Source organism: Eumetopias jubatus, unplaced genomic scaffold (genome assembly GCF_037043125.1).
Source record: "Eumetopias jubatus isolate StellerSeaLion01/CBP00866 unplaced genomic scaffold, mEumJub1_p1.0 scaffold_17, whole genome shotgun sequence".
Lineage (NCBI taxonomy): Eukaryota > Metazoa > Chordata > Mammalia > Carnivora > Otariidae > Eumetopias > Eumetopias jubatus.
In genome coordinates, this window is record NW_028274823.1 from 23,401,081 (window position 1) to 23,426,692 (window position 25,612).

General features: G+C 42.1%; 1 protein-coding gene across 1 annotated transcript in view; it reads left to right on the top strand.

Annotated features, from left to right (window-relative positions):
• Positions 1-25,612, top strand: part of SORCS1 (sortilin related VPS10 domain containing receptor 1) — a 565,826-nt gene that overhangs the window by 183,443 nt on the left and 356,771 nt on the right. The window contains 1 exon segment of the mRNA XM_088020180.1: positions 14,515-14,582. Within this exon segment, the coding sequence (XP_087876306.1) occupies positions 14,515-14,582 (68 nt within the window).

Sequence of the window (25,612 nt, forward strand, 5' to 3'; positions counted from 1 at the left end):
AAAATATGCAGCCAAGAACACTATATCCAGCTAGGCTGTTATTGGAAATAGAAGGAGAGATAAAAAGCTTCCAGGACAAACAAAAACTAAAGGAATTTGCAAACACGAAACCAGCCCTCCAAGAAATCTTGAAAGGGGTCCTCTAAGCAAAGAGAGAGCCTAAAAGCAGTATAGATCAGAAAGGAACACAGACAACATACAGTAAAAGTCACCTTACGGGCAATACAATGGCACTAAATTCATACCTTTCAATAGTTACCCTGAATGTAAATGGGCTAAATGCCCCAATCAAAAGACACAGGCCATCAGATTGATTAAAAAACAAGACCCATCCATATGCTGTCTGCAAAAGACTCATTTTAGGCCCAAAGACACCCCCAGATTGAAAGTGAGGGGGTGGAAAACCATTTACCATGCTAATGGACACCAAAAGAAAGCTGGGGTGGCAATCCCTGTATCAGACAAATTAGATTTTAAAACGAAGACTGTAATAAGAGATGAAGAAGGACACTATATCCTACTTAAAGGGTCTATCCAACAAGAAGATCTAACAATTGTAAATATCTATGCCTCTAACGTGGGAGCAGCCAATTATATAAGGCAATTGATAACAAAAGCAAAGAAACACATTGACAACAATACAATAATAGTGGGGGACTTTAACACCCCCCCAACTGAAATGGACAGATCATCTAAGCAAAGATCAACAAGGAAATAAAGACTTTAAATGACACACTGGACCAAATGGACTTTATAGACATATTCAGAACATTCCATCCCAAAGCAACAGAATACACATTCTTCTCTAGTGCCCATGGAACATTCTCCAGAATTGATCACATCCTAGGTCACAAATGAGGTCTCAACCGGTACCAAAAGATTGGGATCATTCCCTGCATATTTTCAGAGCACAATGCTTTGAAACTAGAACTCAATCACAAGAGGAAAGTCGGAAAGAACTCAAATACATGGAGGCTAAAGAGCATCCTACTAGAGAATGAATGGGTCAATCAGGCAATTAAAGAAGAATTAAAGAAATTCATGGAAACCAATGAAAAGGAAAACACAACTGTTCAAAATCTTTGGGATACAGCAAAGGCAGTCCTGAGAGGAAAGTATATAGCAATACAAGCCTTTCTCAAGAAACAAGAAAGGTCTCAAATACACAACCTAACCCTACACCTAAAGGAGCTGGAGAAAGAACAGCAAATAAAGCCTAAACCCAGCAGGAGAAGAGAAATCATAAAGATCAGAGCAGAAATCAATGAACTAGAAACCAAAAGAAGAGTAGAACAGATCAACGAAACTAGGAGCTGGTTCTTTGAAGAATTAACAGGATTGGTAAACCCCTGGCCAGACTTACCAAAAAGAAAAGAGAAAGGACCCAAATCCACAAAATCATGAATGAAAGAAGAGAGATCACAACCAACACCAAAGAAATACAAACAATTATAAGAACATATTATGAGCAACTCTATGCCAGCAAATTAGATAACCTGGAAGAAATGGGTGCATTCCTAGAGATGTATCAACTACCAGAATTGAACCAGGAAGAAATAGAAAACCTGAACAGACCTGTAACCACTAACTAATTGAAGCAGTCATCAAAAATCTCCCAAGAAACAAAAGCCCAGGGCCAGATGGCTTCCCAGGGGAATTCTATCAGACATTTCAAGAAGAATTAATACCTATTCTCCTGAAAGTGTTCCAAAAAATAGAAATGGAAGGAAAACTTCCACACTCATTTTATGAGGCCACCATTCATTACCTTGATCCCAAAACCAGACAAAGACCCCATCAAAAAGGAGAATTACAGACCAATACCCTTGATGAACATGGATGCAAAAATTCTCACCAAAGTACTAACCAATAGGATCCAACAGTACATTAAAAGGATTATTCACCATGACCAAGTGGGATTTATCCCTGGGCTTCAAGGCTGGTTCAACATCTGCAAATCAATCAACCTGATACAGTACATTAACAAAAGAAAGAACAAGAATCATATGATGCTCTCAATAGATGCAGAAAAAGCATTTGACAAAGTACAGCGTCCTTTCTTCAAAACTCTTCAGAGTATAGGGATAGAGGGTACATACTCAATATCATAAAAGCCATCTATGAAAAACCTACAGCGAATATCATTCTCTATGGGGAAAAGCTGAGAGCTTTTCCCCTAAGGTCAGGAACGCGGCAGGGATGTCCACTCTCACCACTGCTATTCAACATAGTATTAGAAGTCCTAGCCACAGCAATCAGACAACAAAAAGAAATCAAAGGCATCCAAATCGGCAAAGAGGAAGTCAAACTCTCACTCTTTGCAGATGATATGATACTGTATGTGGAAAACCCAAAAGACTCCACCCCAACACTGCTAGAACTCCTACAGGAATTCAGTAAAGTGGCAGGATATCAAATCAATGCACAGAAATCAGTGGCATTCCTATACACCAACAACAAGACAGAAGAGAGACAAATCAAGGAGTCGATCCCATTTACAATTGCACCCAAAACCATAAGATACCTAGGAATAAATCTAACCAAAGAGGCAAAGGATCTGTACTCAGAAAACTATAAAATACTCATGAAAGAAATTGAAGAAGACACAAAGAAATGGAAAAACGTTCCATGCTCATGGATTGGAAGAACAAACATTGTGAAGATGTCAGTGCTACCTAGAGCAATATACACATTCAATGCAATCCCCATCAAAATACCATCCACTTTTTTCAAAGAAATGGAACAAATAATCCTAAAATTTCTATGGAACCAGAAGAGACCCCGAATAGCCAGAGGAATCTTGAAAAAGAAAAGCAAAGCTGGCGGCATCACAATTCCGGACTTCCAGCTCTATCACAAAGCTGTAATCATCAAGACAGTTTGGTATTGGCTCAAAAACAAACACATCGATCAATGGAACACAATCGAGAGCCCAGAAATGGACCCTCAACTGTATGGTCAACTCATCTTTGACAAAGCAAGAAAGAATGTCCAATGGAAAAAAGACGGTCTCTTCAACAAATGGTGTTGGGAAAATCGGACAGCCACATAGAGAAGAATGAAACTGGACCATTTCCTTACACCACACACAAAATAGACTCCAAATGGTTGAAAGACCTAAACGTGAGACAGGAGTCCATCAAAATCCTAAAGGAGAACACAGGCAGCAACCTCTTCGACCTCAGCCGCACAACTTCTACCTAGAAACATTGCCAAAGGCAAGGGAAGCTAGGACAAAAATGAACTATTGGGATTTCATCAAGATCAGAATCTTTTGCACAACAAAAGAAACAGTCCACAAAACCAAAAGACAACCGACAGAATGGGAGAAAATATTTGCAAAGGACATATCAGATAAAGGGCTAGTATCCAAAATCTATAAAGAACTCATCAAACTCAACACCCAAAGAACAAATAATCTAATCAAGAAATGGGCAGAAGACATGAACAGACATTTTTCCAAAGAAGACATCCAAATGGCCAACAGACACATGAAAAAGTGTTCAACATCACTTGGCATCAGGGAAATCCAAATCAAAACCTCCATGAGATTACCGCCTCACACCCGTCAGAATGGCTAAAATTAACAAGTCAGGAAACGACAGATGTTGGTGGGGATGTGGAGAAATGGGAACCGTCCTCCACTGTTGGTGGGAATGCAAGCTGATGCAACCACTGTGGAAAACAGTATGGAGGTTCCTCAAACAGTTGAAAATAGAACTACCATCCAATCCAGCAATTGCACTACTGGGTATTTACCCCAAAGATACAAATGTAGGGATCTGAAGGGGTACATGCACACCAATATTTATAGCAGCAATGTCCACAATAGCCAAACTGTGGAAAGAGCCAAGATGTCCATCGACAGATGAATGGTTAAAGAAGCGGTGGTATATATACACAATGGAATATTATGGAGCCATCAAAAGGAATGAGATCTTGCCATTTGCAACGATGTGGATGGAACTGGAGGGTGTTATGCTGAGTGAAATAAGTGAATCAGAGAAAGACATGTATCATATGACCTCACTGATATGAGGAATTCTTAATCTCAGGAAACAAACTGAGTGTTCCTGGAGTGGTGGGGGGTGGGAGGGATTGGGTGGCTGGGTGATAGACATTGGAGAGGGTATGTGCTAATGTGAGCACTGTGAATTGTACAAGACTGATGAATCACGGATCTGTACTTCTGAAACAAACAATGCAATATATGTTAAGAAAAGAAGAAGAAGATAGGGGAAGAATGAAGGGAAGTAAGTCGGAGGGGTTTATGAAGCATTAGAGACGATGGACTCTGAAAAAGAAACTGAGGGTTCTAGAGGGGAGGGGGGTGGGTGGATGGGTTAGCCTGGTCATGTGTATTAAAGAGGGCACATTCTGCGTGGAGCACTGGGTGTTATGCACAAACAATGAATCATGGAACACTACATCAAAAACTAATGATGTATGGTGATTAACATAACAATAAAAATTATTTAAAAAAATAAAGTATAATTTAGAGCAGAGTAATTTAAATAGAGAAAGGAGAATATGAAATGGTTAACATTATCCACTAGCTATGGATATATGCTTTGGGAATTATCCTTTTTTATTCAAAAAAGAAGTGGAGGAGAAGAAAGAAGACTATGGAGGCCTGAAGTGTTGCGTATTGTGAGATTAACAGATTTTGGAAAAAATGCTTTTATTTTTTGAAGTTGATAGTGTCCCTCCCCTTGAAGAATAGAAAAACTAGTTCTATTTTCAAGACTTGCATCAAAGAACAACTTAGGTCCATTGGGTTTGTTTGCTAAATATAATGACCTGCCTCTAGGAAGAGAGTTAATAGCCTTTTAGTACATGCATTTCTTTGCTGGTCACTACCAGGAAAGAACTTCAACTTTCAGCAGAAGACGGGAGAGAGATGAGAGTTGTCTTGAGTGAGAGCGGTAGTTTTTCTCACATGGAAACTCCTAGGACAGCGGTCCACAGCTCACGTGCCATCAGTGACCTCATATCTTAGCTGCAAATGACCTCTAGAGGGGAACAGAGTCAGGGGAGGATATGGCAGATTTTTACTTAAAAACGTTCTACTCTCCAAAAGGGCAGTCCCATATTCTACGGTGTGCTCTGTGCCTCATGCTGAGTCAGTTACCTATATACCGCTGTGTCTGTCTGCAATAATGTTGGCTGTCTGGTCTTTTAAGTTCCTCAGGGAGGTCCACTAGCCATGTAACTCACTCACACCATTTCAGTGTCATTCAGAGGATATTACATAAAGAAACATTTTATTAAATTATGTGTGGGTTCTTAGAAAACATGAAGGCCATTTGGAATGAAGGACTCCCCAGAGGCAAAAATCTGATTGCTTTCTGGCTGGCCCTATACCCCAAATTCATCCCACCCTTTCTACTGTTTTTTCTTTTCAAACTGTGTTTGTGTGTGCTGAATTACCTCTGTCTGATGACTTCAGACGCCCATGTGTGGTGGTTGTGCGCACCCTTATACCAACCTTTCAACTCCCCTCTGAGGGCTCTTAATCCGATTTAGCTATTATGGAATTCTCATCCCTTTGATGAGTCAAATGGAGTGCAATTACACATTCACTTAAATCTTCTGAAAATGAAGATACTATAAGCTGTTCTGTTGAAATCTGCAGTTCCATGTGCATGCATTCATTATCCGGAACCTCTGATCTGGAAGCCGCCAACTTCTGTGATTGAAGTGGAATGATCATCCCTTAACACTGGATTTCACAAAGGTTTTTTAAAACAAATTAAAAATGACAAATGAAAATGCTGCTTACCTAAGGTCAATAAAGAATTAAAACTCAAGTTTATCTCATTTAAGGAAAACATATTCCAGGGATGTCTGGAAGAAGGCAGAGTGAAGGAGGAATCTGTGGCCAGTACCCTGTCTCATGGATAACAGGTCTACAATACTCTTGAATTGCACAGAAAGTGAAGATCCTTCACTAACCTTTAGTAACAGAAATACTCAGGACAACATACCATAGAGATAATGAAGCACAGTGAGTAAGAGTCTATATATAATGTGATTTAAACTTGTCCACCACTTACCAGCTGAATAAATTACCTAGCCTCTGTGTGCCTCAATTTCCTCATCAGAAAAGAGAGAGAGAGAGAATTACTTGAAATATGCTTAATAATGAAATTTGGCACACAGACTAGTGCTCCAATAAATTCGAGATGTTATTAATGATAGCAACTACTTACATTTGCAGAGTAGTTGAACATTTTAACAGAATTTTTCCACTTCCTGTTGTTTGCTTCTCCCATTTCTAAGAGATTAAGGAGAGAGACAACATTATCTCCTTTTTTTTAATGCTTGTTTTTAATGTCTTTTCAGTATTTGAGTGACTTATTTGAGGTCTCTCAGTGGCAGACATTACTCATTGTTACTTGGCAGCCACTACCCACTATTTCTTTACTGGCAGAGCCTATCTCCTACCACAGAAAACACCAAGTCCATTTCCAGAACCCTGTCTTCCTCATTTTCCCAACTTTCATTGAAGCCATGATGTGGGCCTGTGGCTGAATAGTGTTCATTGAGACTACAGAGATTTTGCTGGAAGGGCTTTTAGGAAAGTGTCCTTTCTAATTTGAAAACAAAAAAGCAGATGTACAGTAGAGGTCTTTCTTTTCTTTGCTGAGTGTAGCTGTGTCTGCACGTGCTACAAAGAAGTGTCAGGACCACCTTGCAAACAGGAGGGCACACAACGCTAAGTGTTAACACTTTCAGAGAGGAACTGTGTACATGGTGTGGATGCCTGATGGCATTGTTAAGCTGTATTAGTCCTGGAACTGCATAAACTGAGGGCCTTTTTTTTTTTTTATCTGAGACAATATATCCCTCATTATTTGAGTGGTTTTTAGTGTTCTGTTTCTTGCTGCCAAAGACATTCCAGCAGATATGGGGCTAAACCAAGACTCAAAGTCTGGTCTTCTTCTGATTCCAAAGCCTTTATTTGTTTGCTTGTTTATTTGTGTGTTTTGGCAGAGCCTACTGTCATCCTGTATTTAAGGCATCCACAGTAGAGCCTCACGTATCTCTCTATTCTGATACTCTCTGTGTCCCAGGGACTTGCTCTCTTCTGACTGCTCTGTGAGCTTTCACACCTCTGGACTGCTATCCTCATGCCCCCTCCCCTTAGAATACTAGCTCTATAGCTTCTCGTCACCATCAGAATCACGCACATCTTCTGGTTTTTGTCTTGACTGTCTTCTTTTGTAAGAGTCTATACCTGATTATACTTTTCTTTCGTGCTCGCTAGATTTAAACACTGTTCTCCTGCTGCAAACCTTTGTCTTCCTTAGTGTAATCATCTGCACAGCTCTGCCTCCCCACTTGACTGTGAGCTTCCAGGGCCCGTACCGAGTCTCATTCTTTCTTTGTGTCCTCATAGCATGTAGTTTTTTGTTTTGTTTTGTTTTTTGTTTTTTTGTGTTTTTTTTATCCCTGCCTCTTAAGAAGGCTTAGTAAGTGTTTATTGAATTAAATGTGTGCTGAATGTTCTTTCTTCTGAAGGAAGTTCTCATTTTCTGGGAATTACAGAAGGTTCTTGTTCTTGGATTCATGACCTGCTTAGGATTCAGGAGATCAGTGATATCATTAAAGTTATAGTCATTGTTTTATGCTCCTAGATTTTATTGGATCAGATTCTTAAAGAATTCATGGCTACTCAAAGGAATGAGAACTTGTTTAAGTTAGAAAGTTGAATAATTTTGTCTTTGGCTCTCTCAGCCAAAGACACAATCTGGAGTGTGCATATTTTTAGGAAAACCACTGTTTTAAGTTTGCTTCTTTTTCCCCAAAACTGGAGTGTGAAGAAAACAACCCAAAACAAAAACAAAAACAAAAAATTCTGGCTATTGAACACCCCTCTTATATTGTATCCGGTTCTTCAGTCCCCTGAAAGATTGTTCTAAATCTCTTTAGGCCTTATAATTTTTTGTCCCCATATCACTTCTATCCACGTTTTTTAAAATATCCAACCAGCTGGTCTCTGGTAAGCAGAGAGGAGGCCATTGGAGACAGGGAATTGAGGAAACATCAGGGCATGCTGGAAGTTGGTGGTAAAAGGATGGAGGTAGCCAGCTTTAGCCCCTGAGCCAATCTACTGGCATCTTCAGTGTGGCTTTGCCATTGCTCACCCACGCTAGACTGTGGCCCATCCCAGGTAGGTGGAATTAGGAGTATTAGCATGGATGAGTTCTGTGGAGTCTCCCCATGTGTTACAATGACAAAAACACCTGCCCAGGCCAGCCCTGAATCACTAATAACCGAGAGAAATACAAAAGAAAATGCCTTGTTTTATAGACTAGCATCTGTGTTGCCATCTACATTATTCAGGATTTGGAACTATAGATCTTCAGGAATAAAAGAGACTTTAGGATCTTCTAGCCTAGATCGCTCACTGTCAAGGAGCCAGGGCCACACTTCTGTTTGCCTCAGGATTAGAATCTTCTTCTGCAGTTGGACACAAAGAAAAAAGGAGGCAAATCACTAATAATTGGAAAGTGAGGGGACATGTCTTGCTTTTCTAAGATTTCCCAGAGAGGATGAGATGAGGTGAGGTGCAATGGCCAGGCCAAGGATTCTGGTAGAAGTCAAATCTCCCCAAATGTCCATAAGTTTTCCTATAGCTATCCTAACCTAAATTCATCATTTAAGAAGAATAGTAAACTTGCTAAGCAAGCTCCTCCTTCAAGAAAGATTCTCAGTAGCCCTCTACCAGGTTGCTACTCCTAAGCTAAAGAATTAGGAGAGAACACTCGCAGGGGGAATATGTACATCCTCCTCAGGGAGTGGGGGGAATGGGAGATATATTAATGCCCATCAACCTTCCATCCCCCTTCCACCAATATACATTGTTGTAAGTTAGCAAAGGAGAGGGTCAGCACACTATATTCCTTCCTTAGGAAAAGAAATGGAGAATTCCTATCCTTCTACTTGGGAAGTGTGGAATAAACGTTGCTGTAGTTATTCATACAGGTGTTTTCAAAAATATATTGTGTCGAACCAGGTTACCAGGAGGGTGTTTTGGGGTTCCTTAAGTGTTTGGGGTTTCATTTCTAAATTATATTTTTACGTTGATTAAACAAAATATGCTGTCATATTCAAAGGTGTCATATGTCCAAATACTGGGCATAATGGAGACTGCTCACGTGTAAATTTAGGTTGCTGCCATACAACAGTCGAATGCACACCTGGAAATAAGGCTTGTCCTGATGTTTGGCTGCAACAGAATAGTTTTGGCCTCCTTTTGCTGTTTCACAAGAGAACACTTTTAATAGCCATTGGCATAGTAGTGTCTCTGTTTATCTCTATGCATGCTTTTGTTTTGTAACCCAGTGAAGACGGGAAGTTGGGGTTAGATGAGGGGGGAGGTGGATTGACATTTTCCTCCCCTAGGGTCCATTGTGATGGTTGCTTCTCGCTCCCCAACTTTATTTGAGAAATAATTGACAAATATAATTGTATATATTTAAAGTATTCAGTGTGGTGCTTTGATAAACATATGCATCGTGTAATTATTGCTAAGATCGAGATAATTAACATTTCCATCACCTTACATAGTTAACTTTCTCTCTCTCTCGATTTTTGTTTTGTGTTTTTTGTTTTGTTTTGTTTTGTTTTTGGTGAGAATGCTTAATAACCACTCTCAGTAACTTTCAAATGGACAATTTTTTTTTTTTGCTTTTATGGTATTTTTGTTTTGTTTAGTTTTTTTATTATGTTATGTTAATCACCATACATTACATCATTAGTTATTGATGTAGTGTTCCATGATTCATTGTTTGCATATAACACCCAGTGCTCCATGCAGTACATGCCCTCCTTAATACCCATCACCGGGCTAACCCATCCCCCACCCCCTCCCCTCTAGAACCCTCAGTTTGTTTCTCAGAGTCCATAATCTCTCATGGTTCATCTCCCCCTCCGATTTCCCCGCTTCATTTTTCCCTTCCTGCTATCTTCTTTTTTTTTTTAAACATATAATGTATTATTTGTTTCAGAGGTATAGGTCTGTGATTCAACAGTCTTACAAAATTCACAGCACTCACCATAGCACATACCCTCCCCAATGTCTATCACCAGCCACCCCATCCCTCCCACCCACTACCACTCCAGCAACCCTCAGTTTGTTTCTGAGATTAAGAATTCCTCATATCAGTGAGATCAGAATGTGAGAAGATATTTGCAAATGACATATCAGATAAAGGGCTAGTATCCAAAATCTATAAAGAACTTACTAAACTCAACACCCAAAGAACAAATGATCCAATCAAGAAATGGGCAGAAGACATGAACAGACATTTTTCCAAAGAAGACATCCAAATGGCCAACAGACACATGAAACATCACTCAACATTGCTCGGCATCAGGGAAATCCAAATAAAAACCTCAATGAGACAATATTGTATTATTAATTATAGTCACCCTGATGTACATTAGAGCCTCAGAACTTATAACTGAAAGTTTGTACTTTAGATCCTTTGACCTGGATCTCCCCATTTCCCTTTCCCCTCCCAGTCCCTAACAAACCCCATTATATTCTGTCCTTATGAAATCAGTTTTTGTTTGTTTGTTTTTTATTCTGCATGTAAGTGATACCATACAGTATTTTCTATCTGGCTTATTTCACCTGGCAAAATGCCCTCCAGTTTCACCCATATTGATACAAATGGCAAGATTTTCTTTTTAATGGCCAAACAACATCCCACATAGATACATATACATAGTGTATATGTGCACGTCTATGTATATACCATAAACATTTTTTTTTTATTTATTCATGAAAGAGAGAGAGAGAGGCAGAGGGAGAAGCAGGCTCCCAAGGAGCAGGGAGCCCGACACGGGACTCGATCCCAGGACCCCGGGATCATAACCTGAGCCAAAGGCAGACGCTCAACCATCTGAGCCACCCAGGCGCCCCTACCATAAACATTTTTTTAACGTGATGGTTTCTTAGCACCTACGTAGAGGGGTGGGTGAGAGGCTGGAGTGGGTGAGTTGGTGGAATTATTCTGTAGGAGCTTTGGAAAACTCTGGGAACAGGGGTAGTAGTTTGGTGAGCCCAGATAGTGTCAATTTAGCTCAGTCCTAAGGAGGAAGCCCGTGATCACTTCCTGGAGGAACCTCACTCATCCCTGCACAGATCCTGGCACTGTTTCTGGCACTCTCTCACCTTCTAAGGGATGGATGGTTTGAAAATAACAGCTTGGTGGGTTGGCTTCAACATGCTCTTTATACACACGGACCAAGTGACGTTCCCCCAGTAGCTTTGTAAACAGTGGATATGGCAGGAAGGAGCCACAGCAAAACAAAAGTACAGATGGCACATGGTGACAGACCGGGTGGGGAATCCTGAGCCATGCCATTGCGCCAAGACCCACAGATAACTAACTGGGTGCTGAGGTCCTGGCCCAGAGTAGGTAGAGGTTGTTAAGCCACTGATAGTTGGATTATAGCTATTTAAAGAAAGTATCCTAAAATTTAAAAAGGAACCTAAAAAGGCTATTACCATATGGTCATCACTTGCTGTTTTGAATCAGGGATATTTTGGTACTATCTAATGAAAACGAGATATAGAAAGAAAGGAGATGCTGATGAGTATTCCATTTTGTGTGTGTATGTATCAAAACAGCCTTTCTCTCATTGATTGGATTTATAATTCTATGCAGTTGGGCTCGTAGAATTAAATCTATACATGAAAATTGTTTACCGAATGAATAAAAATAAATTACCATTTATGTATTTTTAAGTACATATAACATTTCATTTGATGAAAAAGTTTCACTGATTTTTTTTTTTAAGTTTGGGAAGAATGCACATAAACAGTAGACAATGGGACCAGAATAGGCAGGTAATTGCGTTCTCCCCTTTTCCTCATGTAATACTGGTAGTTTGGGTTGTGGGCCCTTTAACAGGTAGTAATTCTAGTAATAGTATTGCTAATTAACCAGGACAGAAAAGTGAAGAAACAACAGCAAACCAGATCTAATACAATGAGGCATCACTATCCAGGAGTATGGGGGTAAATAATGCACACAGACAGAGAAGGGGAAAAAAATGGGGGAGAGAGATCGCAAGGAATCGACTGGAGACATAACTAAAGGTTAGCAGTTCGCCCTTCTTTCTTGCTCTCGTTCTGAAAACAGAAAGATTAGATTGATTCAAGCAGATATACTTTGCAATGCCAGAAAGGATGCCTCTTCGGGTGCGGTATTGATAAACTGCCTGAGTGTATCAGTGGCATTTTGTTTTACTGGCCCCTCAAGAAGAGGCAGGGAGTGGATTTTTACCTTCCTGCCCACCTGTCTGAGAATTGCTTAAACAGTTTCTGTGTGTGTGCGTGTGTGAGGGGCTCCACACCATTACCTGCTGGGTTAAAAGATTCCTTCTCTGGGACTCCTCTGGATTCCTTCATCAGATGGATGGGAGATGCAGCCTGTGCCCAGCTGAACTTCATTATTGAGTGTACTGCTGTATTGTATCAAGAGAGCAACTACCGAGAAATGCTTTATGTCCACACCCCCATTTTCTTGGTGGGGGATTTATAGGTCTATTTGGCAAAATCATACCGAGGTGGAGTGGTAACGTCACTCTGTGTCTTCCAACAAACAGCCACCCTGCTGCCGCTGATCAGCGTTCCTGGGATGGCGGTGATTGAAATTTAGCACTTAGAGTGACTTAATTGGCACGCAGAACTGTTCAGCATATGCCCCCACCACAGGTGCACCATCTGATATACCTGTAGGGTGCCCAGTACCTCACACATGCTCACATTTTGTTAAAGAAGGAAGTTTTGAGCAGGTCCTTGAAGGAAGCCTGCGCAGTGGTTCAGTAGAGGGGTGGTCTTAGAGCACAGCTCCTCAGATCTCTGTCTGTCTTTGGGTTACCATAGTTCTTCATTCCCTTGAACTTGGAACAGACCTAAGATTGTGGAGTTCTAGTTTGCTTACTGTGAAAGAACTGTTGGGTATCTGCTCATTGATGCTTGTGCCTTCGGTAAATCAAGCCCTGTGCTAGCAGAGTGGAACTTGGAAAGGTTCAGTACTCCTTGGCAGCTTGCTGCCTTGAAATTCAAGGTTAGAATGTTCTGTGCTCACTGTGACTAGAACCGATCCCTTGGCCTTCAGGGAAAATCCTGGAAATCGATGTCAACATTTTTCTGCTGAGTTGGAAACAGCAGGGCTGGGCCAAATGGTCTCGGTTATGTGAATCAGGAGAGAAATGGAAACCTCAACAGAAAACAGAGCAGACCTATTAAGTTCTTGGCCTTATGTAAGGAGAGCGAATGAGGGGTGAGGACTCACTGGGTAGGAACACACTGCTCTGTGGACTCTTCCCATGTGTCCTGGGGCTCATGTGCTCCAGGTAACGGGGGGCCCTGGTCATCACTGCAGATGCCGGAAGAAGCAGTCTTCTCAAGCTGCCATGATGGGCATGAGTGTCCGCGGGACTGAGGAGGGGTAGATAAGCTGTCTGTCAACTGAGGTTTTCTTTGATGAGCTCCTCCTGTCCTAACTGGATCACAGACTACAGGCCTCATCTGTATTTACGTTCTCCTCAGGCATCAGGCGAAATCCTGGGTTCCTAATAAGTGTTCAATGAGTGTTGAATTCTGAAAGAAAGAACAAAATCGTTGGGGTTCCTCTGAGTGATGTTGAGAATAGCAGTGGCTTCAAAGCCAAGAAGGGTTTGCCGTGAAGCTGTGGAGCTGAAGTGTCAGTGTCCCAGGACCTGTTCTGAAGTTTGAATTTGTATGTTTATATGCTGTTCCTTACAGAGGGTTCCCCAAATTCTGTAAGCTTCAGGACCCCATAAAACACAAATAAACTCCTGTTAAAATGTTCTTGCTGAGCTCTTGTGGCAGCCTGGATTCCATCCAGTGGCTTTCCCAGAAATTAGAGAATCAGAAGAAACAGATAAAGCCAGCCCTGCAAAGGAGAGGAAAGGGAAGGAACTGACATTTAAGAAGCCCATGCAGATGGAAGAATAATTAGCCTTTATTACCTATGTTAACTCCTCACAGCAAGCCTTTCTGGGTGATGGCATTACTGCTTGCCCTCTTAATAGATGGGGACATTGAGGTTCAGAGAAGCTAAGCAACCTGCCCAGTGTGGTACAGCTACTAGGGCTGGGACCTACATCACTGACCTTACTCTCTCCTGACCATCTGCTCAGGGGCTCCCTTACAGGGTGCATATTTGACAGCTCTGCTAGCCTTCCCTGAAAGCCTTTCAGCCCACCAGGGTAAGGAATGCCTGGATGGGCAGGCAACTCTTACTGCAGGACAGAGGGAGAAAGTTGGGGAGGGGATCAGGCCTGAGTGGTTTAAAGGAAGGCCCTGGCAAACCCTTCCCCAGTCGGTGTTAAGTGATGCTGTAACAATTCATTCAATTATGTTAAGCACCCATTAAAGGAATCCTAAGTCCTCCCTTGGGCCATTTCAGTTCTATGATATTATAATTGTTTGAGACTAACCATGATGTCTTCTTTTGCCTTCAGGTGATTCTCATTTTGACAAAGCTCTATGACTATAACCTGGGGAGCATCACTGAGAGCTCGCTTTGGAGGTACGTAGATAAAGTGAGCTAAGGATTACTGTGTTACTTAAACATGACGCCCATGACTGCTCTTCCCCACCCCTTTTTTTTTCCGGGGGTGGGGAGATTTTTGGCTCTGTGTTCTCACTGCTTCGTCTGTTTGCTCTCCGTTTTCTTTAGTCACAGGTTGGGGTTTATCGCCAGGCAGGCCAGATCCTTACTTCTTTATAGACCCCTTGTTTTGGCCACAGGTCTTTTTGCTAAACTGTTCATTATTGGGTTGCCTTTATGCGTTTTGGTTCCCACGGTTCTCACTGATTTATGAGCTTGTTGGAGCAGAAACAAAAGAACGGAGGGGTGTCTGCAGAGAGAATCTACAGCACCACTTCCTTCCAGGCCCTCAGCTCACTAGCACACACGTGTATGCACACACACTCGCGTGCATGCCTTCCTCTCTGGGATTCACACTGTATTGTGTGAATATAAATTCTTCACATGAATGCTATTGATCCTCGAGGATCTGACTGACTCATTGAACACCAGCACACATGTGCAGTTAGGCTGAAACTAGGGACAGGAAGGTGCTCAGAAATCCAGGCAGCTCTCGGCTCCTTTTGTTCTTAGGGGCTATATGTTCCGTTGTTTCTGTTTGTTTGTAAACATGGGCTTTATTGGTCTCATCCTGCTTGGGTCTTTGCCAGCCCGTGTCATGTGCCCACACCCAAACTGACCTCAGGCACAGGAGGTGCATGGTTGCTTAGGCCTGGGTCTTGTGATAATCCCTGAGCCAGGGAGAGGGTGGAGATGACCCCAGGGATGATATTCAGCAATCACTGGGTTGGCGCCCAGCCCAGAGTCTGATGGGTCAGTGCCGTCATTACAGTGATGGCTTAAATATGTTGACTATCACTTCTGATCAGCCATCCCTGAGCACATACACTGCTGTGCACAGAGGATGGTGGGGGAGGGGGGGAGGTGGTACTAAGAACATAGGAGCTGGGAGTCGCCTCCGGGCAGACATAAGCGGGCGGTTCTCCCACACGTAGGATTACGGGGAACTTCACCCGCTGTCAGTTAACATGACCAGGAGAGACTGGCTGCTGGGCCTCAGTCGCAGGGCTAATGTCTAGGGAGAAGGGGTCCAATCTGCCCTTTGGGTCAGGGGTCCATCCCTGCTACAGTGAACAGTGATGGGGCTGGAGGGGAGGTAACTGTACTTGCTTTAGCAATTGGGTTGTAGGGCAATGCCCTTGTCACACAGAAGAGGGTCCTGAGTTATACACCCTAAAGGAATCTACCCCACAAAAGGATTGTTCGCTAAATTTCATTTTAACCTGATGGCTGTTTTCCATTAGGCTTCACACTCTATATAAGAAACCCCGAATAAATTGTTGTGTGCTTTAGGAAAACCCCAGCAGACCAAAGAAAATGATAGGATCCTGTTCTTGTGCTTGTGGTGAGGTGTTTAGATTATTGAACTCTTCCCCCAACAAGGTCAATTATGCAGAGTTTTGGTCCCAAGGAAATGATGTAACAAAATTAAAGTGTGGGAAGTTTGGTAGGAGCCTCAGAAAGTACAATTCTTTAATGCATTAAGGGCCTGACACTCGCTTTATTGTTTAAATTCAGGACCCCTTCATCAGACTCTCTGTGACTCCACGTAAGCTTATGTTTCCTTGATAGATTGCTCTAATGTATGTACATACATGAAAGTAAAAGCCAGCTTTTATTTTGCGGTGCATCTGCTGTGTGAAGTGTAGTCGGCATGTTAGAAAATTAAAAGATATGCAATTCTGTCTCAGTGGGGACAGAGGCTGTTAGAGGCCCTAAGTCTCAACCCGAGCAGTGAGAAGGGCATGCCCCAGGGACAGGAGGAACAGCTTGCCCTAGACTGCTAAAGTCAGGTTCACCAGGCTCCTTTCCCCCTTGTGGGGCACTGTGACTGATGCCCTGGCCTAGGGAGGATGTTTTTTTCCTCATCTCAAGAAGGGGGGTGAGTTAGTAAAATAAAAAGATAAATAAAAATTTAGTGTGCAAATAAGCAAACAAAAGTAATACCAGGCCTTTCTTCTGAAGGAGCAACCTCTATGGACTTAAGCTTTGGAAAGTGTGGAAGGAATCATCTGTTGACCCTTCAGTCTTAGGATCACTTTCAATGGAGGATATGTGCACATACATATGCACACGTAAATACGCACACACACGTATACACATATAATATACCTGCATATGTTTACTTTTCTGATCGAGCCACGATAGTCATTTACCGTGTCTGCCCTATGTTACATGTCTCATTTGTAGCAAATAACTACTGTGGGTGCTCTATACCATTAGAACTATCAGTTTAATACTTTGATAGAAGAACCCATGCCTAAATGAAAATATAATTTAGAAAAGAAAAGAGGGAAGGAAAAAGAAAATATTTTGAATACTTCATAACTGCTTTGGTAGGGCTTGTGTTTTAGGGTGGTTCACAATTCCCATGTTTGGTCTTTAGGGGATCTCTTTGGGGTGTTAATATAGAAGAGGAGAGGGGGAGTCTGGATTAGCCCTGCTTGAAGGAAACTGGTGCCAAATTCGTTTTCTCCTACATCAGCTCTTACTTTCTTTTTAGAAACCTGGCTTAAAATTGGGCGCTTGCTGGGGACAAGGTGGAATTTAGGTATTCTCATTATATCCCTAGCACAGAGCACTGGACTTAGCCCATTGACGATGCTCAGTAAGCATCTGTTCTTGAACAGACCAGTGAATACTTAAATTTCATATTCTTACTCATTTATTCAACAAAGATGTATTGATTAACTCCTGTAGGTCTTAGATTGTTCTGGTCCACGGAGGCGAACGTGGGTGTGTACATAGATCAAGAGCACGTAAGCTCTGTCTGTCTTTCAGGTGTTCATTGTCTAGAGGGGGGCAAAGATCTGTGGACGGTTCAAATGAGAGTTAAATGTACTTGTATGGAACCTACCTTCTATAACTGTATTGGATTGGGTACTTAGGCAGCCACCTAAAGCTGCCCGATCCCAGAAGAAGATAGATCTAACGTAAACAGACAGACTGTCATACGACCTAAGTTTTGTAATAAAGACACGAGATAAGCGTTGCTTCTTTACTTTACTCACATGTCTATTTTCTCTCAACTAGACTTTAAATCCTTAAACCCAACACCTTTCTGGTTTAATGATAATGGCAATGATGCTTGTGATAATGATGATAATAACAACAATAATAAAAACGAACTTATTGAGCGGTCACTATGTGCCAGGCATGAAATTAAGTGCCACACATGCAGTATTGCGTCCTCTTACTTCATTTTTATGGTGTGCTCTGGGTTATGCAATTAGTAAATAATAGGCCATACACTTACGGGGATGTTAATAAACTTCAATCATTTTACCGCTTACCTGTCTTTGGGAGTCCCCTCTGCCTTCTGGTGATTCTTTCTGTACCTGAGCAAATAAGCAAACAAAATTTTAATCCTAAATATATGAAATAGAGTTTTTAAAGAACTGTGACATTCTGAGCAGCTTATTACTATTCCAGAAAAATATCAGGCAAAAGGGAAATGGCTTCTTGTCCAACAAAGAGACACAAGCACTTTTCAGTGGAGCCCTTATTCTTTACAAGTTTTTCCCACCAAACAGTGAGAAGGGGTCAAGTGGCAAATGGCGTGGGGTGTCAGAACAAGAGAGAGGTCGAGAGGCAGTTGACCTTGTAGTGATGTCCTAGGCTTCGCACCTTGCTGGCTCAGCAAGCTGTGGATGACAGGGTGAGGTGCAGCTGCGCTGAATTAATGAGCTCCTACTCCCAGGTGGTCTTGTCATTGACTACACCTTAATCTTGGAGCAAGTTGTTGATTTTGTTTTGTGTTGAGTTGTTGTTCACTCAGGGAGTCCAACCGAGAGGAAAGGGGGATAATCTGACACACAACAATTCACTACCCCTCAGAATCTTCTCCACTTCACAGTGGATTAAGCTTTGAGATTCGGTAGAGGTGGTGGTTTTGCCATATTGGAGCAAGATAAGCTTAAAGGTTGAGATAAATAAAATGTCAAAATCTAGATACAGTATCTCTGAGAAGAAATATATTCATCTTTTTTCCCTCTAGTGCCTGGGTAATCAGCACTTTGCTGAGAGAGGCTTAGCTGGTGAGAAAGCCCTAGGCAATTCTGGAAGGAGCTGAAAGGGATACTCTTTTTTTTTTTTTTTCTATTTATTTATTTATTTCTGATGTAGTGTTCCATGATTCACTGTTTGCGTATAACACCCAGTGCTCCATGCAGAACGTGCCCTCTTTAATACCCATCACCGGGCTAACCCATCCCCCACCCCCTCCCCTCTAGAACCCTCAGTTTGTTTCTCAGAGTCCATAGTCTCTCATGGTTCGTCTCCCCTCCAATTACCCCTCTTCATTTTTGAAAGGGATACTCTTAAAGGGACAGGCAGCCCTCAGTGCCCGTGTCCTAGAGCTCAGCTGACATGGCTGACTTCTCTTCAAATCCAGGGTACCATTTCAGATTCAGGTGAAACACAAGCAAGCGTCCGAACACATCTTCAAATTGGGTACTTTTCTAGGAGCAATACCTGCTTTTTGGGCACAGGGAGCATGTGGCTAAGGTAGGGAGCATGGGTAGGCTTTCTGTGTGATTCCACCCTGGGAGCCAGCCCTGTGTCCTCATTCCAGGAGCAGCTTTGTTTCATCTTGGGTGTTACACACAGCAATTATCAAGAGAGGCTTCCCCGTGGAGTCTTTGTGGAGAGAATAGCTCTGTGGAGAGTCCCCTGAGGCAGCGTCTGTGGGGGGTTGGCTGCAGACAGTGCTGTCTGGAGAGTGTCCGCAGTTCAGGCTGACAGAAGCTGACCGGAAGTCTGGGACTCTGCCTTCCCTGTGGTGGATGCGCATTAGCTGGGCATGTCTTGCCTTCCCACTCCTCATCCAGGGCAAGAACAAAGGGCCGCTTGGGACAGGTTGTTAGTCCCTGCTTTGAAGGATGCTTTGCTACAAAATCCAGCTTTCAGTCAACTACAAAAATAAGAATATAAAAAATAGGGATACCCACCCTAAAAAAAGAAAAAGAATCAAGCTACAGTATGGTAATTTCCCCATAGGAGGACTCTTCATGTCACACAGCTCTGATGATGTTACTCTTCCTGGTGCATGCACATGTCTAGTGCCTTTCCAGGGGCCGCAAGGAGAGAGCCACACTCCCCGGCAGGATCATGACATGCTTTGGATTCTGGCTTCTGGATTCTTTTGAGCTTTCTAAATCTCACTCCCTTTCCCATATTTGAGTCACATGGAGTTGCTTGTCGCTCCTGGAGTTATAAGACTATTGTATTAAACCTTATTGTTATTTTTTTAAAAAATTGAAAAAATCTAATATATGCTCAATTATGATGAGCCAAACAGTGCAGAGACAAATAAAAATGTTAATAGTCTCTTCCCACACAGATCTCGCCTTCCTGAGGTCGATGATGCTAAGAGTCTTTGGTGATTCCGCCCATATCATCATGCCCCAACTCAAAAAGATCAACAGATACACACGTATGTCAGGATCACTTTTTTGTTTGTTTAAGAAAATAGGAATAACTAGTCACAGAACTCTGATAACCTGTTTGTTTCCTTGACAATGAGTCATCGGTGTCTGTCCTGATGACTGTGTTAAGAAGATAAAGTTAAGCATCAGATCGTATGGATGTGCAGTGCAGAGTTAAACAGCTACACCCTAACTTACGCAGTGCTTCATGCGTGCCAGGAAACGTTCTCAGTGCTTTTTACCTTCCTATCAGCCTACAGAACAGGCACTCCTAGGATCCCAGGTTTGCAGGTGAGAGGAGTGAAGCTTGCAAAGCTGAGTCACGTTCCCAACACAGTGCAGCCAGAAGTGGTTCCTGAATCGATCCCTTTAATGTCTGTGCCCCACGGCCTCCCCATTACCTTTTCAGTGGATCTCTAGCTCACGTCCACAATATTTGCTATTACATATAGCACTTCCATAAACATATTGTAATCATGTCCTTGTGTTGGGGTAACTTTCTTGCTGTAGCTACTCTGGAGTCCTAAAGGTGATACTGTGGTATCAAAAATGTATACATAATTAGCATTAATGGATAGCTGAGATGATTTTTAAAAAAGATTGGAACAATTCACACCCATAAGCAGTAATAAATTATATATTTCCCAATGATTTCGCCAGCCCTGGGGATTTTCAATTTAAAAATTGAATTTAAAATTAAAATTTAAAATTTAATTCAGTTGAAAATTTTGCGAGTCTTTTCAGTGAAAATGGTGTGTTGATCTCCGTGTGGTTTAAGGGGTATTTCTCTGGTGGCTAGTGACGCTGAACACTTTTTCATAGGTTTATTTCTCTGTGGCTCTGTAGACCTTCTGTTCCCACCTGCCTCTCCCTGAAGCCAAACTAAATTGTTCCTTCCTCATTAATACTGTAGCACATTATGTATCTTTGTTTTAGGATGGTTGTCAGGTATATATTTATTTGGTTCAGTTTAACAAACATCGAGTAGCCCCCTATTTTGTGCCAGGCACTGTGCTAGACAGACCCTGGGGAAAAAGATCCAAGTAAGAAATCGTTTCTTCCCTACAAAAACTGCAAATCTAGTGAAGGGCACTCAGCAGGTGATTACAGAAGTGTGGCAAATGCAGCGTGTAGCTACGCACGAGCTATTGTCAATACTCATCTATTTTCATACTGGCCTGGAAACTCAAAGTCTGTGACCACGTCTTAGTTACTTTTGTTTGCTTGGCACCTAAAATAGAACTTGGCACATATTAAATAGCATTATATGTTTTTTTTGCTTAGAAGCAATATATTAAGAAATGGTTTAGGGTTTCTAAAATCCGGGTTTGTGTCTTGTACTGGTTTATATCCTAAATTTTTTTTTAAGTTTTATTTATTTATTTGACAGAGAGAGAGAGAGAGAGAGAGAGAGAGTGAGAGAGGGAACACAAGCAGGGGGAGTGGGAGAGGGAGAAGCAGGCTTCCTGCCGAGCAGGGAGCCCGATGTGGGGCTTGGTCCCAGGACCCTGGGATCATGACCGGAGCCGAAGGCAGACGCCCAACAACTGAGCCACCCAGGTTTATATCCTAAATTTTTTAACCTCATGCCCTCCAGGTAGCAGATACTGTTATGAATCATGTGCTACATTATCTTGTGAAAGGACATCACAGTCGATCAAAGAGTAGGAACACAGCCAGTGCCAAGTGGGAAGAGCCCAGATTCAAGTTCGGGAAACTGGTAATGTCCATAGATGACCATGAATGTTTGTTGGCCTCCTCAATTCTGACAAAATCTTCTTGAATACCCACATGAAGGCCGTTTCTATAAGGATCCTCCTGCAGACTCTGCACACCTTCGTGAGATCTCTGTGAGGGTTAGGCCTCGGGCTGCCCCCTCTCTGCGCTCCTCGTTGACCTCAGTGGTTGGCTCTGTGCTGAGTCCCCCATTTCTCTTTTTAGCAAAGTAATGGATGAGATACACATTAAAGCAATCATTGCCCTGATGTTCTCGTAACTTTATCAATATGAGCCCAGGAAACAAGAAAATAATCCTAGAGAAAGCGGAGCAACTAACATTCTAATATCAAAACTTGTTATAGATTCAGGAAATACTTAGAATGTTAATTACCATTTTACTCCACTGTCTTTGAGTATAGAATTCTATACTGAGCACAAAGAATTTCAGAAGATGCACAATTTAATTATGTGTAGCAACATGCAGTTTTATTATTCGGTCAATGCAACTCATTCATATTTCAGATCTCAGCCTGAATACCACCTTATTTCTAAAAAACTATTTATATCCACCTTATTTAAAAGAAGGCCCTTGTTTTTGTCTGCCACAGGTTCTTTGTGTATTTCATTCAGTGTACATGTTGTGATCTGTAATGATTTTATTACTTGGCTATTGTCTGATGCCCACCGCTCGAATATAAACTCCCTGAGGGCAGAGACTTTGTATTTTTCACTTTCTGTTTTATTGCAAATGCCCAGAAAAGTGCCTGGCACATTGCCATTTAAGTGAGATTTGTCAAATTAACTGAATTTATAAGTAAGTACACATCTGGAATCATGCTAAATGGTTTGAATCCAGATATGAATAAGATCTGATTGTCACCCTTAAGCAACTCACAGTCTGGTGGGAGAGACAGATAAATAAATGAGATTAATGTGTCAAGTACCATGATAGAGGCACCATAACACGCTCTGGGTTGGGGAAGAGAAAGCTTCCTGGATGAAAGGATACCTGATCTGACTTTTTTTTTTAAGATTTTATTTATTTGAGAGAGAGATTGTGCATCAGCAGAGGGGAGAAGCAGAGGGAGAGGGAGAAACAGACTCCCCACTGAGCAGGGAGCCCAATGTGGGGCTCAATCCCAGGACCCTGAGATCATGACCAGAGTTGAAGGCAGCCGCTTAACTGACTGAGCCACCCAGATGCCCCCCTCACTCTTGATGAACAAGTAGGAATCAGGCCAATAAAAGAGGCTAATTATTTTTTTTAAAGATTTTATTTATTTATTTGAGAGAGAGAAACAGAGATAGCAAGAGAGAGCACAAACAGGGAGGAGAGGGAGAAGCAGGTTCCCTGCTGAGCAGGGAACCTGATGTGGTACTCAATCCCAGGACCCCAGGATCATAACCTGAGCTGAAGTCAGAAGCTTAACCGACTGAGCCACCCAGGCGCCCGAGGCTAATTATTTATTTATTAAGTGTATACTGTATTCCAGGCATTTTTATATGCTGATGACACAGCCTCTTAAGGAGATTACACGAGATCACAATATAGTCTGTGTATGGATGGAGTATTTTAGAGATGATGTCAGAAAAATAGAAATGGGCCAATTCAAATTCATCTGTGCTAGGTATTCTGACATTTATCCCAGAGGAAGTAATGCATCATTGAAAGTTTGGAGCAAGGGAAAGACTTGATGAAATGGGAATTTTAGGGAAAAAATTTTCATGGTATCATGTTGAAGATATAGTTGGAAAAGAACAAGACTGGTGACCATGAGAACAGTAGTCAGTAAGGTAAGAGATGAAAAGGGGTTGACTTTTGGTGGTGGGCGGGCAGGAGTATGGGATTTCATGGGGTGGTGAGTCCAATAGATCTTATAAAGTAAAAATGAATGGAACAATTGGATGAGTGAGAAGGTGGGAGGAAGAGACATTTCTAGAATGACTTTTCTGCTATTTTCTTGGATAGTCCAGTGGATGGTGAGGGCATGTACTGCATACATCTGCTCTACTGATGTCTACTGAGCACCTACAACTGAGAATAGGTTATAGAAACAACTCTTCCAAGGAAGAAGCTGTGAAGGGAAATAAAGGAAGAAACATGATTTTCCATAAAGGAGGTCATAGATTATATCTTCCTTTCTTGAAGAGAGAGCAACCCTGACCATGTTTTATGGGGGGATGAATCAGTGGGAAGATGTTGAAAATGTGGGAAAACCTCAGAGTGAATCCAACTGGTAGAAGGTTGAGTGGCAGAGAAGATAAGTGTTGGGAGCTTATCCAGTCATGGTAGATCAGGATGGACTGAGGGGTGAGCACAGGGGAGTATTTCTTCTACCAAGCAAGGAAGCCAGAGTGGGGCACACACAGATCAGCTTTCCTGGGAGACCAGGAGTTGAGGGAGTTCCTGACATTTGGATTTACGGTGAGTGAGAAACAGACTTGAGGATCAACAATGTGGAAGGGCTGCTGAGGAGGCATGAGGCGGGAGGGCTCAGGGGCCTGCAGGTGCAGTGCTGGGCGGCTACAGACTGGGGTTAGCATGACTGTGCTTTCACTGCAGTGAGCCTTATGTCATACTCAAGAAGACAGTTGGTTTTGTAGTTCCTGAGAGGTGTTGAACAATGACAACAGGGTGAGGGAGCTGAGGAGGTTGCCATGGTAGATGAGGGGGTCTGTGCTACATAGAGAAGAAAGTGAAGCTGGGGGTTGGGGGAGGACAAACAGCAGAACAGTAGGATCCCCAATCCAAGTGTGTTTAAAAGCCTACAGCACACTTAAGAAATAATATCCAGAGGAGTGTGACTTTTAATAATATTAAACTTAGTACATATCTAGCCCCCAGGGGACTTTGTGAAAAGGAACTGGTCAGAGCAGGTGGAGTTTATCTGAAAAGCCTTTTATTAAAGCTATTGTTAAGAAATCCATTCAGCTCTGTAGGAGAAGGAGTTGCTATTTTTCTGCATGTGTATGGAACTGCTGGATCTGCTTGTCAGGTCCCCCACGTTCCTAGGTATTCGTGAGTGACAACTTACCTCCATAGCTTTGGCGAACACTGAGCAGCCTCCTCTGATCTGGTTATGGCAGGTTTTCACCAGGCAGCTCTTAACCTCCAAGACCTACGGCTTGTGTATTAACCACGTGTGGTAGTCACTGTCATACCTTTCTTGAGGGAGAAAAAAGAGAGACAGAGACAGACCAGCTCAGATGTCACATTGAAGTGATGTTGAGTTTCTTTTGGTCCCTTTTTTTTTTTCTTTCCACAGTTTGCTCTGGAGCCCATTCCAATGATTTGCTCCTTTTATATTTAAAAGTCTAGTTTTTGGACTTTAATTTTCTGGATTCTAAATTTATGTTGCTTTGGCTTCCCCTATCCCTCTCCTCTTGGATAACCATATTCCTTGAGTTTGATCACTCCGCTTCCTAGAATTCCAATGAAGGAAGATCATTATATGCTCTAGCCATGGTCAACTGCTTGTAGGTTCCACCAGACAACAGGTGCGCTTGGAAGGCCAATCCATAAACAGGTCAGCACTTGGGCTTGGATGTTGAACTGCCTAGACAGGAATCCAGGCTATGTCCACTCACTAGCTCTGAGATGGTGGTGGGGTTTCTTAATCTCTCTGCTCCATTTCCTCATCAGAGAAAAAGGAGTCATAATAGCACTTATCTCATAGAATTATGGTGATGGTTATGTTAAATGTGTATCACCTGCTAAACACTCAGTAAATAATGCAAAACAAACAAAAACATTGGATTTTATACTGCTGTGGTTGTCTTTGCTTGAAATATTTTTTCTCCTGT